Raw genomic sequence first — 16217 nt, forward strand, 5'->3', positions numbered from 1 at the left:
ATAATTATATCCAAGCCTTTCCACCCCAGTTTTATTGAGGTATAATTGTCATGTATCTCTGTGTAAGTTTAAGGTATACAACATAAGGATTTGACTTGTGTTTATTGTGAAATGATTGCCACTTTCAGCTTAGTTAGCAGCCATTATCTCATGTAGATACAATAAAACAGAAAAAGAAAAAAAAAATCTCCTTGTGATGAAAACTCTCAGGATCTACTTTCTTGAAATTTTGATCTATATCATAAAAAAATGTGGAATACTTTATGAATTTGAAAGACATCCTTATACAGGGGCTGTGCTAATCTTCTCTGTATCACTCCAGTTTTAACATATGTGCTGCTGGAGCAAGCACCATGCCTTATTTTTTGGTAGATATTGCCATTTGAAGCCCTGAAAACTTATTAAAATTTATCCTCCTTCTCAAATGAAAATGATTTAAGATATAAAATAAACTTTTTATATGATAATTAATTAAAATATGAGTGCTCCAATTGAAAAACTAAGGACTGGATATTCAATTTATAGAATATAAATAGCCAATATGCATGATAAAGTGTTCAAACTCATTAGTAGAGAAATGCAAATTGAAACAAAAATGAGTTAGCATTTTCTTTTGATTAAAGCAATAAAGACATAAATGGATGATGATACCCTGTACTGGAAAGCATATGAGAGAAAAAACGAATATTCATATATTGCTGTGAGCCAGAAGATTCTAGAATCTCTCTGGAAAGCAATGTGGAGGTATGTGTTATACCTGTGTGTGAGGCAGAGAATTAAAGAGAGAGAGAGAGAGATCTTCATAGATGTATGATCTAAGTTTTCTACTAGGACTTTACTCTAATACTGCAGCCATATTTTCTACAGTTTTTAACTATAAACATTTCCTTGCAATATTGCTTTAATAGCAGATTATAAGAAAAAAAGAACTCAAGTATCCAAATGTAGGTAGTCACCTAAAAATTTTAGTCAAAATCATATCATGAAATACTGCATATCTGTTGAAAATAATATAATGTAAAAATACTAAATCACATGTTATTTTTTTTTTTTTAATTTTTATTTATTTATGATAGTCACAGAGAGAGAAAGAGAGAGAGGCAGAGACATAGGCAGAGGGAGAAGCAGGCTCCATGCACCGGGAGCCCGATGTGGGATTCGATCCCGGGTCTCCAGGATCGCGCCCTGGGCCAAAGGCAGGCGCCAAACCGCTGCGCCACCCAGGGATCCCCTAAATCACATGTTAAATACCTAAAACATACTGTTAAGTGAATAACAACTTTAAATCAATATTATTGAGTCCATATTTATAAATTAAAAATATGAATTTGGAGGAAAATATTTGTATTAATATATATACCAATATACTGATAGTGATTATTACTTACATTTGTAACAATAAAATGTGTATGTATAAATAAATAAATAAATAAATAAATAAATAAATAAATAAATAAATGACGCTAATGTCATATTATGATTTTTGGTTACCAAAATTGAAAATTCCTACCACTAAAACTAATTCTTGGCCCACTGAACAGCTAAACAGTGTACTCAGTAGTTCAGAAAATAAATGAAGAATAGTAGCCACAAGGCCAAAGGAAATTGCTGATATGAACTGTCTAGTATTTATATTTTTGGCAACTGGAATTTAATACATTCGGCTTAGTATTATCAAACCAAGATTCTGGCTCCCTACATATACAAACTTTCAGGATATTCTCTCTACAGAAAGTAAAATCATTTTTTTTTTTTAAGCCAAAAGTCTGAAATAAAGGTGTCAACAGGGTGGGTTCCTTCTGGAGTTTCTGAGAGAAAACTCATCAGTGCTTTTCTCCTAACCTCTGATTGCTGTTGGCGATCCTTGACATTCCTTGGCTTGTAGATATGCCTCCCTTATCTCTGCATAAGGACACCAGTCACTGGATGTAACCCCTTCTAAATCCAGAATGGTTTCATCTCAATATCCTTAACTGATTATAAAGATCTTATTTCCAAGTAAGGTCACATTCTAAAGTTCCAGGTATACATGAATTTTGAGGGGGACACTGTTCAACTCACTACAGTCTCCTTTTACTTTTCCTCTAGAGGACACAAATTTTTAATTCTATCCTCTAATAAAATTTATTCAAAAATAAATATTTTAGTCCTATAGTTTTAGTCATCTAAAATATATTAGGCAATTAGAACTTCTAATCAGCAAGAGATATAATCAGTTACCACCCTGGTTTAATCCTATTCCGGCCAAAAGCAAAGAAATGGGATGAATTAATTAGCTTGTTATTGGAATAGCTCACAAATGCCCATTCCCACCTTTATAGATTTGTACGAATCTGGACTCCAAATTTGAATCCTTCATTCATATTTTTCCTTCTTCATTTCAATAATTAAAAAGTGAATTTGGGAAGATAAACAATCTAGGCAGTTATATTTGTAAGTTTACTTGATATTTATTGTAAAACAAAGTCACACAGACTCCATTTTTAATTTGAAATGAAGAAATAAAAGTCTCCAGAGAATAGTCTCATATCCTTAAAACATTAAAAACGAGTTTTGCAGAGCCTTTGCCTTCCTCTCCCCTGATGTGTGACCCAACTTCTGTAATGCCTGTTGCATTTCTACATGTTATGGGAATGTCTCCAGTGCAACAAAGCATCAAGGAGCCAGAAAGTACTACACACTGGTAGATTGACTGTAGGTTTGACTTGTCCCCAGGACATGTTTAGTAATTTATGCAATTTCTAGTTTGCAGAAGTAATTGATTTTCTCCAGGAATCTGCAGTACTTTAGAAGGCACAGGATTTGACCCCATGTTTCCAATACCTTTAAGATACATGGATATTTTGATTTGTCTGTTAGAAAATTGGAAATGCTTGAATGCTTCATTTGAGTGATATAAATATTCAGGTGTAGAGACTCAAACATTTTTTTTTACAGTCCTCTGTCTGTTAGACAGGTGTTTTTTGTTGTGTGTATTTTTTACTAGGATAATAAGGCATCTGCAATAACAAAGTAATTCACAGTTATAACAAGGATTTTAAATCACTGCCATCAGTTTCATTGTGGGATCCCATGTCAACTAAATTTTAAAATGTTGTTTTTAATTTTCGAGGGCTCTTCAGAGAAGGTTGTTTTGAATTGAACTTAAGAGTTTTCTTATGTTTCATGGCCAATATAGAATAAACATAATGATAAACATGCGTTGGTATTTAATGGACTGAAAAATGAAACAATAGCATAGAATTTTATAACAAGGTTAACATTAGGGGAATAAAGGAAAATGATACTCTTTGAATAATGTACCATCTCTTACCATAAATCCTATAAAATTAGAAATAGAACAGAATTACAGCACTTGAAGGCACTTATTATTGGGAATAGAAACAGGCGGAAGACAATCTGCTTTCAACAATATATTTTTTCACAGCTAAAAAAGCATTGCTATTACACGATACTTTTTTTCAATAAAATTATACTTGGAAACAGGTAGGAAACACACATGCACAAACATGTATACATGCACATGCCTACCCCCATATACTATAGGGATTGAACTATAGGTCCCTGGGGAACAGAATAGGAAACACATCATTCATCTTATGCACAGCCCTTCTGTTTTTCAGAAGAGGTAACTGAGATCTGAAGAGTGACATTGCTAAGATCTACCAACTAGATTGTAGGCACTTCAGGTCCTAGTTTTATATATATATATATATATATATATATATATATATAGTAGTGCAAGGAGTATATATATATATATAAACAATAAAATAAATAAAACAATATTGTCATCTTTACTTCACTCTATTATGAATGACTCTGGCTCTCCTATGAATCTGTAAAAGATCATCGGTATTAAAAATGATTTTAGCATTTACAACAATAATAATACCAACACGAACTGTGACAATAGACATAATGCTGAAAACATATGGAGTTTATTCAAAAAAAATAAAAATTGAACTTCCATATGATCCAGCTATCCCACACCGGGGAACATATCCAATAGAATTAAAATCAGGATCTAGAAGAGATATTTGCACTCACGTGTTCATTGTAGCTTTATTCACAACAGCCAAGATAGGCAAACAATTCAAATGTCCATTGACAGACAAATAGATAAAGAAAATTTGGTATATATAGACACACAATAGGATGTTATTCGGCCTTAAGAAAATAAGGAAATCCTGCCATTTGCAACAACATAGATAGACCTGAAAGATGTGCTTAGTGAAATAAGTCGGCCACAAGGACAAATACTTCATGATTCCTTTGTATGAGCTCTAAAATAAGTCAAACTCATGAAAGCAGAGCATAGAATGGTGGTTGCCGGAGGAGAAGGGGAGGGTGAAATGGGGCCTTGTTCAATGGGTGTAAAGTGACAGTTTTACAAAGTCAATAAATTCTGGAGATCTGCTATACAATACAGCCCCTTGTAGTTAACAATAGTATATTGTGCACTTAAAAATTGTTAAATAGCTCTCATGCTGTGTGTTACTACCATTTAAAAAGAGAGAAAGAGAGAAAGACATGAGAAATCTTTTGGAAGTGGTGGATATGTTTATTACCTCAATTGTGGTGATGGTCTCATGATACGTGCATATGTCCAAACTCATCAAAATGTATACATTAAATATCTCCAACAAAGCTGACAAACCTCTATTAGAAAAAAAAAAACACATTATATACATCTTTTTTAATTTAGTCATTGTAACAATTTTTAATGTATATATTCCCATTTTATTGATGAGAATACTTAGACAAAGAGGGAGGATAAGCAAGCTTTACAAGGCCACATATCTAATGAGCAGTAGAGTAAAACTAATCCTGCCTGAATTGAAAACCTATACTCCTAGTTCTTAATCTGTAGGTAATATATTGCTGACCACAGACAATGAATGCATGATTTTCTGTGTATAAAAGGGGTACAGAAAGTGGAACAAAGACAGTGGAATAACGCACAATGAAAAAACGTATCTGTTGGATAATAAAGATTGAATATTAGCTTTGCAGCTAAAGGAGCTGCATAGCTTTAGGAGAAATTAAATCAAAGCTTTCCTACCCATTTCTTTAAAAAATGCTACTTAAATTTTCTACTGGCCCGACATAGGAAATACATCCCAGAAAACAACTTTTAGAAATACATACACAATAAAGCTTTTGATTCCTGACAGACTTCCCTCTACCCCACCTTCACTGAATGAATGAATGAACAATGAATGAATAGATGGATAGATTTTAAAAGATCTTTAGGTATCAGCTATCAGGTTTGAGGCTCAAAATATTGCTTGTTCATAGTGATTGCTGTTATAACTTTGAAGATACCTCTTCTTTCAAATGGCAACATATTTTTTCTAAGTGAGAGAAAAACTCAACAATACCCCGAACTTGAAGTTTTACGGAAACTTTTAACTCAATTCATTGTCAAAATGATAGAATCAATTCTTTCCTGCCACCTCTTCATTTTTCAGTTCTTTATGCAATCATTTTAGACAAAAATTCCTGCATATTTGTACAGGGCTTTATGTTTACTACTGACACCCCTCTTAGATCCCAGCCTTGGCCAGGCAGGTCTCTGAAGAGAATGTCTCTGGGGCCCCAGCAGGAGATAGGATGAAACCAAGAGTCTTCACGCAAGAGCAGTCCAGGTTGTGATTAAAGCTCCACATAGTAACCTTGCTTAATTTCTCTGAACCTTATTATCCTTATCTCTAGACTGGGAGTGATAATGTATCCTGTGGCAAAATCATAATGTATGTGAAAATCAAATCCGAAAATAATTTGCAAATGTTGCCTTTATATCTATTAAATGCTTATTAATTCTGTAAACTGCTTTAAAAGCAGTTTGTCATTTGATTCTCAGAAGAACATTCTAAGGTGGAAAAAAACAGTTATTATACCTAATTCCTTTATGGGAAATTGAGATTAAAAGAGCTTTCAGTACATCTCAAACTTGCCAGGGAAGTACTTCTCACAACAAAGAAGTAGGAACATATGCAACCTAGAATTGTGAAGGCAATATACAGAGGGCCTCTCTGGAAAGCCACATGTCTCGTTCTACTTATCCTGCATCCTACACTTATCTGGACAGTGAAGAGAGTCTCAGGTTTAATTCTGTTGGTAAAGGTTTAAGAAGACAGAATGTAGAATCAGAAGATTTGGGTAAATACATTTTACAAGAGGAATTCAGTTTTCTTTTATCCCTACTGTATAAAACTAGGGTTTATCAGTAGACAATACTAGAGTAAAGCAGATTAAGTACGATCTAAGGCACTTTTCTAGCAAGGAAAAACCCTTGAGTAAGTGTCCTCCCTTGGTGAATTTCACATTCCAAAGGTATTCCTGCTCTATTTACAGGATCACTTTGTTAGATGTGCATCTAAATAATACTAGATAGGCCACTTGAATAAACATTAATGAAGATCTCTTTTAATATTGGGATTATATGTATATATTTAAATATTTTATGATCTAGAATTTCAAGGTGTTTCTAGGGAGAGAGATTTTATAGTCTAGGATAAAATGCAAAATTAAAAAACTTAAGTTAAAATATAATATAGTTCAAGGAAATTTGGCAGGGTTTTCAGAGTGACTACATGTACAGTATGTTAAGTCTTCACTATAGATATCAGAGAGGATGATAACAGCTCTTCTTCCCTGGTTGGAAGGGGTATTCTGATCAGGAAGTTAGGCTGGTCAGGCAAGACTCATTTGGGGGAATTCTTTTTTTTTTTTTTTTTTAAATTTAGATTTTTTTTTTAATTTTTATTTATTTATGATAGTCACAGAGAGAGAAAGAGAGAGAGGCAGAGACACAGGCAAAGGGAGAAGCAGGCTCCATGCACCGGGAGCCCGATGTGGGATTCGATCCCGTGTCTCCAGGATCGCGCCCTGGGCCAAAGGCAGGCGCCAAACCGCTGCGCCACCCAGGGATCCCTCATTTGGGGGAATTCTTAATGCTTGGTCTCTGAAAGCCTCATAATTTCACTCCAAACTATTAGTAGGTTTTTGTTTTACTCATAACTGAATTTGTGATACTGACAGATCTTCAACACAGTATATGTAAAGATACACTGGGCAAAATTATAAGGAGAAATAGTTCTTTCTAGTGAGATATTTTTACTACTCATATCTACTTTCTAGTGAGATGTTTTAATAAAGTCCTACTAAAAGTTGATAGATTCTGCACACAAAAAGTTACTTGATTTTAAGTCCAGTAAGTGGAACAGAATATAGAACGTTCAGAAAGATTTCTACCAATATGTCAAATATTACATGTGATAAGATGGTATGTCAGTCATGGTTCAACCAGAGAAACAGTGGGGATGTGTACTAAAACATTTATTATAAGAAATTGGCTTAATTGATCATGATGGCTGGCTAGGTGATTCCAAAATCTACATCACAGGCTATTAAGAAAGGCAGGTCAAAACTCTCTCGAGCTGAAGTCACTGTCTGCAGGTGAAATGTCTTCTTCAGGGAATTCTTACTTCTGCTTTTAAGACCTTTCACCAGGTTGATCTGGCCCACCACCCCATCCACCCCACCCCTGATTATCTAATATCCCTTACTTAAAATCAACTAAATATGAACTATAGATGTGACTATGTGAGTAGTCACATCTATAAAATACCTTCCCAGCAACACCTAGAGCAGTCTTCGATTGAAAAGTAGGAACTTTAGACTAGCCAGGTTGACACATGAAACTGACCATCACCACTGGTATCCCTAATCACTGTTAGAGATGACATTAACACAACTGTCAATCCATTTCAAAGAAAAATGAAGTTAAAATTCTACTTAATACAAAATAATATATTGTTGATGGCCTAAAATTATGAAAGTCATGAGTTACAATGATTAGGTAAACATTTCTTCCCAGAATTCTCTTCCTGTTATTTTTAATTTCCTGAAAGACCTCTATAATCCCTGTGCCTCCGTAATCAACAATGGTGCCTAGGAAAGGGTGCAAGATGTTAACAAATTCAGATCAATGTCATGTGAACTAAGGGATAGATCAAAGTGAGCACAAGCCTATTGAGCCATGACAAAGGCCTTGTGTTCAAAAGCATTCATTCACTGCCTACCAGATGATGTTGGCTATTGTATTTTGACCTCATGTTTTCATGTGTGTTAAGCAATGTTTTAGTGGATCTTTCAACAGCTGCTTTGCATGTGTGCCTTCCATGTGTCAGGCAGTGTAGTGGGATCTGTGGATGTACAAATAAAGCACCAGTAATAACAAAAACAACAGCAATACTAACCATTCTCAGTCTATGTCTTCATGGGGTTTCTAGTTTATCTTACAAAATTAGAAGCCTCTTAAGAAGGTAGCATTTTGTGTCATCGATACTTTTGTGTGGGTGAGTTGATCAATTGTCTTCTCTAATAGTACAATGTATTGAACGTAACTGCCCTGGACATTAACAAGTCCATTCTAACCATTACTTAAAAAACATTATCTCCAATTAATAATAAGTTAGAATTCCCCTCAGGACCAAGATTTACTCATCTGCCTCTGCACAAATACTTAACTTTGTACATGATAAGCATCATTTCTCCAATACTTCATTTTCTTTATGAATTTCTCTCATTACCAAATATTTGTGCCACTTTAGATTAATAGAAAAAATAAAGAAAGAATATGTTTTTAACTTTATTAGGGTTGTTCAACTCCTTGAAGTTTAAGGACTTGTCAGTTTAAGCCAAGTCCTCAGTGTCTCAAAAAAGTCACATTTTTTTTTTTAGCAACTGTCATTTATCTTATAATAATTTGTCATGGTAATGAGCTGCTTTGAGATTTAGCTAAAAGGAATATATTTATATAAAAACTTACACATATTACATTAGTGATACGTGGGCCATTTCTTATCAACCCTGTGTTCTCTGTGGTCTCTAAGCTAAGTCCTGAAGTTATCACTATGTACAGTATTGTTATATCCAAGTTACCATGGAGATAGACTTTCATCATTCTTCTAGCATGGAAGGTGATGCAAAAGAAAGTATGCTTTGCAATGGTTTTGAGACATGAAAGGCCCAATACTTTCTGCTTACGTGCAGTGGCTTTGGATTCTTCTTTCTTGGCCCAAAGAAAACATAATCACTGACCTTTAATAAATGATGGATACATAAATTTTTAGAATGATTATTCTTGATTTATAGGCAGGCCTCTTCTAAACTGTGAAAAAAAAATGATCCTTGCTATTTTGGATATATTCTTCATCTGCCCAGAAGCTATTTTCAGGGATACAATTTTATAAACTAGAAAAAAATAAATGAGAATATATGGAAAATAATTTGATTTCTTGCTGTAATATTTCTGCCCTTTTGGCCAAAATAATAATTACCACAACAATCACAAACCACGTAAAGTATGTCTGCTGTTGTTAAAATTTTACTAAAATTTTTGAAACCCAGCTAGAAATACTTGTTAGTCTGTAACTTTTTTTTTTTTCCATTATGGAAAATTCTCTCATAGGACTGGAGAAAGGAAGTCAGTACAGTTTCCAAGTATCGGCCATGACAGTTAATGGCACTGGACCACCTTCCAACTGGTACACAGCAGAGACTCCCGAGAATGATCTGGATGGTAAGACCTATCTGCAGTCACTATCATTCTGATTTCTATCTTCTTTGTTACTTCAGCTTCAAAGACTCTCTTAATAGAAGTTGATGAATTCCAACATTAGGGATATTTATTCCTCCTATATCCTCTAATGCAAAACAAAACAAAATACAAAATCCTCTGTCGATCTTTAACAATGCCATATATAATTATGTACTAATTACATTATTTATAGTTTTTTTCAAAATAATTTGAAATAATCTTTTTAAAATTTATCTTATTGAATAATCAACCTTAAAATTTTCTTCACAGGAACTGCTATAATTTCTGATAATAATCATGAAATATAATTACTTCACAGGGCTTCTCTGACTCTTTTATGATACTTCTGAGAACAGCAATATATATTTTTTGCTTCCTTGTGATATGGTCATTAATATTTGACACCATCTTTTTTTGCATAAGGAACAATCTGCCTTATTTACTTAATTGATAGTTGTCTTGAGACAATTGTGGATGAGACATTGAGATTTGTATAAAAGTCACATATCAATAATTTATAAGCCAAATCTTCAAAATTAGCAGATAAGAAATAGCTTTTGAAATAAAAACAGCATGACTAATAAGAAAATAAAATTCAAGAGAAATGTGTAATAGAAGCAACAGGAAAAAATGTGTGAAGTAATAAAGTGGAAATAAACCATATAGAATTAGAATTACAAATGAAATAAAGTTAAATTCATGAAAATAAAAGGTGCTTGAAAAAGAAGTTTGTTATGATCAGTCAACTTCAAGCTAAGTGATTAAAACTGGAACCAAGAAAAAGTGGCTAAAAGAATAAACACACATGTATTGAAAATGCAATGGCACAAGATGATTGTCTAAATCACTGACAATAAAATCCTCTTATTGCTTCACTGGTAGACCTGAAGGTATCCAAGTTATACTATAAGGTGAAAATGCTATGTCCCTCTCTTTTCCTCTTCCTTTTACTCCTTCCCACTTCCCCTCATTTTTATTCTTGTCTCAGTGCTTGCAGTGTCCTTTCTCCAATTTGTCCTCCTTTCTTCCTTGAGCTCCTCCTCATTTTTCTCCTTCTTGATCTTTCCCTCCTCTAAATAATTCACCATCACTCATGATTTTCATATCATTATAGATTATGTTTTACAAAATAATTAATGTGGCAGTGAAACAATCAACAAATGCCATTTCCACAATAATGGTAATTCCTACCGGCACATTAAAGAATATTCATAGGAAACTTACTAAGTCTCAGGCACTGTGCTTAGCTCTGAGAGTACAATAGTAGATAAAAGCATGATTCTCTCCTTGTAAAGCTTAGAATATGACAAAGAAAACAAGACATTCCAGGTGTAGTCATAGGAAATTGCCACTTCATAGTTCAAATCTGGTTGAATATTGGCAATATCCTATTTATCAACAAAGAATAAATAGATTGACAGGCAAACACATATAGAAGGTTTGATTTAAACCAACACCAGAACGATGAATAGGAGTTTGCTAAGCAAAAGCATACATTATAGACTAAGGAAAGAAATATAGAGGGGAGGTGAATGCATATCTGAAATCAAGATAGACCATGACACTATTCAAGGCCTAAGAAAAAGGACTATCAGGACTAGCAGGTTCTAAATCTGGCAAGACCAAATTAAGGATCTTGAATTTTGTCCTAAGAATGTCATTAAGGCAATAATGTGCTTTATCCTAAGCAAGTAATCAAAGTATTTTTTTAAACAGTGACTTAATTCTATTTCCATTTTGAAGATACTACTCTGGCTGAAGCATAAACAATTGTATTAGGCGAAACAACCACGGGTCATCTCAGGACAACCTTAGGGGTAAGGTTAGATTTTATGGAAAAGTAACTTGAGGCTTAGAAGATGTTATTCAACTTGTCTTCAGCATTATAAATCAAAAATTTGTAGAGCTACACAAAGTCATACTTCATAAAGCTTATATCCTTCGTTAATATATTAGGATACATTCATGTACTTATTTATTCAACATATATTTCTTCTTGAAGGCCTATATATATCAGGCATTATTTTAGGTACCAGAGGTAAAGCAATAAATACGGTCCCTACTATCAAGGAATATAAAGTTTTGAGATGGAGCACCTGGGTGGCTCAGTCATTTAGGTATCTGCCTTCAGTTCAGGTCATAATCTCAGGGTCTTGGGATCAAGCCCCAAGAAAGGTTCCCTGCTCAGTGGGTAGTCTGCTTCTCTCTCTCTCTCTCCCTCTGTGTTTATTCTCTCTCTCTCTCTCTCAAATAAATAAAATAAACATTTTAAAAACATAAATTTTATTGAGATAGAGATGGACAATGACAAATGCTATGAAGAAAAATAAAGTATCATAGAGGGAATAGTAAAAAATTAGGGAGTACTGTAGGATATTGAGAAGATCTCTCTGAGTGGGGAAATATCAGCACAGTCCCTCAGGCAGTGAGAGAGGCAGCCACATGAATATATCAGACAAGAGCCCTCCAGGCAGAAGGACAAGAACAGTCATCCTGAAGCTAAAGCCCAGTTGATGGCTGAAGTATTGTGAGGAGATCAGGGTGGCTAGGTCTAGTTGTGAGAATGGGCTCTATCGTATTTAAAGAATAAAAGGACAGTTAGGTTAAACTACACAAATACCTTATTTTTCGATTTACTTAAGAAAACAACTTTAAAAATATATATACTTTTATCCTCTCACCTTTATGAGGTATATATAATTAGACTTACTTTTAAAGGAGAGTAACTTAAGCTAAGAAAATTTAACTAATTTAAGTCACTAAGCTAGTAGTTGTGGATCTGAAACTCAGGACCAGGTTTTGTGAGTCCAACATCCAATACAGATTATTGGAGCATAGCCTCCATGAATCCTCTAGAACTGACCCAGTGACAATAAAAGATGGTGATTCAAGGCAGAAGATTCTAAGAAATGAGGTCATATCATTTACCCAAACCTAAGAGACTATATCTCTTACTGGAAGGAGTGAAAATAAATGGAGCACAGGTGCCGAAGGTCCTATAAAATATCCAGGATGAATGAGGCTCTCCACTTGACTTATGAGCTCTTTCTCCTCACTCCAAATGACTCACAATCTAGTGGAACCAAAAAAAAAAAAAAAAAAAATCACAGCCCCTGGGATGGCACAAACCTTCTATTTAACTGTTGCTTTTCATATCCATGCAATATTAATATAATCCAATCCATATATCTATTTTAATCAAGAATCTCTATGCTGTGTTCATGAATAGAATCTGAATAAATGTTGTTTAATTGGATTTCTTTGAACGTTTCTATACTCTTGGCTTAATAATGTCCCTCTTCTGAATGCAACATTCTTGATTACTTTTTCCTTTCTTGAGTATTGATGTAATTATTATGAAATATAATTAAGAACACCCAGTGTGCCCAGTCATGGAGAGTACAAACATGAAAGAGGTAGGAACAGTTCTCTGGAGAGATAAACAGATATGGCTGCACTGATTGAAAAGATTTCATGAAAACAAATAGTACTTGAACTAAAAACTTCAGAAAAAGGAGGTTGACTAAAAATATAAGGAAGGGTGCAGGAAAAGCATAGTAGATATTCTTCAATAAGAATGCCTTGGGAAAATTATTTTTGCCACAATTAGTTTAAAATGTGTCCTCACTCATCCAAGTATTATTCATACGCCAATTATCTTAATGCATTTTAACATGTTTAAAATAATGTCTTTTTTCATTCTTTCACTTCTTTATTTGGATTGTAATTATTGAGGCAGTTCTTGTCCTTGTCCATAATGTACACATTAGAAATCTAAAAAGGTAAATAAAAAATTAATAGAAGAAAACTAGGGGCACCTGAGTGGCTCAGTGGTTGAGCATCTGCCTTTGACTCAAGGCATGATCCTGGGTCCTGGGATCGAGCCCCACATTGAACTTCCTGCATGGAGCCTGCTTCTCCCTCTGCCTGTGTCTCTGCCTCTATCTGTGTCTCTCATGAATAAATAAATAAAATCTTTTAAAAAAATGAAGAGAACTAGTGGAGTTGATGTTTCTCGTACATAGTACTGGAATTATGACTTGAACTCGTTCACTCTTTTTTTGTTTTTTTAAAGATTCGCTTATTTTAGAGAGAGAGAGAGCGCACGAGTGGGAGAAGCAGAGGGAGAGGGAGAGAGTCTCAGGCAGACTCTGATGAACACAGAGCCCAACTCGGGGCTTGATCTCAGGAGCCTGAGATCATGACAAACCTAAGCCAAAACCAAGAGTCAGATTCTTAACTGACTGTGCCACCCATGTGTCCCGAAATTGTTCACACCCGAATCATGATGGAAACAGTGATTTTAGGGCTTATAACTATATGAGTATGGGACAGATATGTTTTAATAAATTTGTAAAGCAAAATATTTTATTGGCTGTAAGAAATTAATAAGACCACACATATTTGGTCTCAAGGCTTTTTTAATTTATTGATTCATAACGTCTTTTCACTGAAATACTCCTCTAAATGGATTTCTATTTCTCTTCCTTCCTCATTTTTACTTTGAATGTATCATTGAAATATTAAAAAGTGTTACTCTTGATAGGAATCAAAAATCTGGACAAATGGACAATCTCAGAAGTGGTCATGAGTAGCTCCAAGGAATACACAGCCTGATGGTTTGTTCTATTTCCATATATAAATACATAAATATAAAAATATGTATATTTAAACTAAAGGGGATTTCCTTAAAATATTTATCTCATTTTAACTTATTCATGTAAATGTTTAAATCATAAGATATAAGTGACTTCTACTAAAGCTTTCATGGCTAGTGTAGGGAAGTTTTGAGTCCTAAAGTCAGAAATTTCAATATGGAATTGCTTTGATTTGCCTTAAATTATAGGTAAGGGGGAAGCAGCCATTTTGAAAATCAACTGGAATGGGAAGCATTCTTTGCAAAAGCTAAAGAAATCTCTCTTGGTTGAGAACTGCTGTGTTTGTCCTCTCTAGGTACACTGGGTTGCATAACTTTTCCCTCTTGCTTTTGAGTCTCCTGGTGAACTCCAAGGGAGTGATCTACTCATTAGAGTGGTAATGAGCCCTGCAAGTCCCTAAGGGGAACCAGTGTGAAGTGCAGATAGTTAAAAGCAATCTCTCTCCTTCTGTGACTTTTGTAGTTCCTCTTGCATTCTCTGCTTGGCTTACGTAGTGTGAAGATCAACAGTAACTTGGAGAAATATTCCAATTCCTTATGGATTGCCCTTTTAATTAGGATGTTTTGTTAAAGTAATTACAGAGCCAAACCTCAACTGTTTGTTCAGGGCTCCCTGAAAGCATGTCTGCTGTTGTTACCAACAGCTGGAAAGTTTTAAAATATTTATTTTGTGCCTCAAAGTTTCAACTTAAAGAAACAAGATAGATCATTAGAATTCCCCAAAGTTCTTATGTAAATGTCTTGCATAAGGATATGAGAGAATTTGTGATGAAGATCAGTAAGGTATCCTCCAGGAAGTTGAGCATGGGGATCAGTGTGCTGCTTTTTCCCCCTAATTTTGAAGTGAACAGTTAGAAGTTGTGATACGCCATCCATAATGATGTAATTTAAAATTAAACGTCCACCGTAAAATGGAGGAGCTTGGCTAGCAAAACTTAGCAATGCAGAGAGACTCCTGAAAATGCAACTAGGTGGTGTAGCAAAAACTGTGACCCTAGAAGCAGGCTCTAATTCCCTGCCTTCAGGAAAGAGATAATTAGTCCTATTAGCCTGACTAAAGGCAAAATGGGATTACTGCAAATTCACTTCACCTGAGAAGTCAACCACAAAACTATTCCTATGTTTTGGAAACTTCATGATATATGATATTCTCCAAGAACATGACTGAGAAGGATCACATGAAAACTTATTTTCAGAGTAATAATAAAATCTAAAATGATGATGTAGGTAAGATGTTGGAATTCAGGGCTAACAGCCAAGAAAGAATTCTTGAGATGTCTTCGATGCAAAACAGTAGTTTTATTACAGCATGGGACAGGACCCTTGGGCAGAAAAAGCTGCACTGGAATCCTGAGGAGTGGCCCATTATATACTTTCAAGTTGGGAGGGGCTTAGGGAGAATGGAAGTCTCCAAGGAATTTTGGAAATAAGGTTGGGGGGGCTAGCTGTTGTTGGGAAAAGGTCATTTGTTATTGTTTAGTAAAAGCCCAGTCATGAGACCCTTCAGTTGTATATCAGTGGGTGTGCCTGGGGATAATTGCCAACATATACCCAGGGTGGGGGTTGGGTAGAGATAAAGGAAGTTTCAAAGGAATTTTTATATGTTAACATAGATTTATAGGATCCTGGGGGTGAGGCTGAGATACCTTTTGCCCTTAGCAAAGTATTAACATTGAGGCAGCTGAGTTCCTAAAGGAATGTTACTCTACCGGTTTAAAGGACTGGTCAGTGGGCTGCAGGTAGTAAGGAAATTTATTTTTCTTTTGCCTTTGTTTCTCACATTAATGAGACCACTGTGAAAGAAAGAACCTTACCTATTAAAGTTGTCATCCTCATTCAAAAACTAGAGTATTGAAAGTGGAAAATCTCTGGGCAGAAGAATGAGAAATGAGAAAAACAAGTTTTTGGCCAATTGGAAGAAATTGAAAAATAGGAAAAAAAAATGAAGAA

At 34.6% G+C, this 16217-nt stretch overlaps 1 protein-coding gene and 1 non-coding gene across 2 annotated transcripts in view; one reads left to right on the forward strand and one right to left on the reverse strand.

The window, feature by feature from the left end:
- The window catches only part of LOC129495456 (netrin receptor DCC-like), a 735527-nt gene that overhangs the window by 549320 nt on the left and 169990 nt on the right, over positions 1-16217 (forward strand). The window contains exon 15 of the mRNA XM_055302992.1: positions 9482-9592. Within this exon, the coding sequence (XP_055158967.1) occupies positions 9482-9592 (111 nt within the window). The remainder of the gene's footprint in view (positions 1-9481; positions 9593-16217) is intronic.
- Positions 246-352, reverse strand: LOC129495623 (U6 spliceosomal RNA). Its single transcript, XR_008661565.1, has one exon. It is a non-coding gene; the product is annotated as a U6 spliceosomal RNA (small nuclear RNA).

The sequence above is a fragment of the Nyctereutes procyonoides genome, unplaced genomic scaffold (genome assembly GCF_905146905.1).
Source record: "Nyctereutes procyonoides isolate TBG_1078 unplaced genomic scaffold, NYPRO_anot_genome, whole genome shotgun sequence".
In the NCBI taxonomy this organism is placed as follows: domain Eukaryota; kingdom Metazoa; phylum Chordata; class Mammalia; order Carnivora; family Canidae; genus Nyctereutes; species Nyctereutes procyonoides.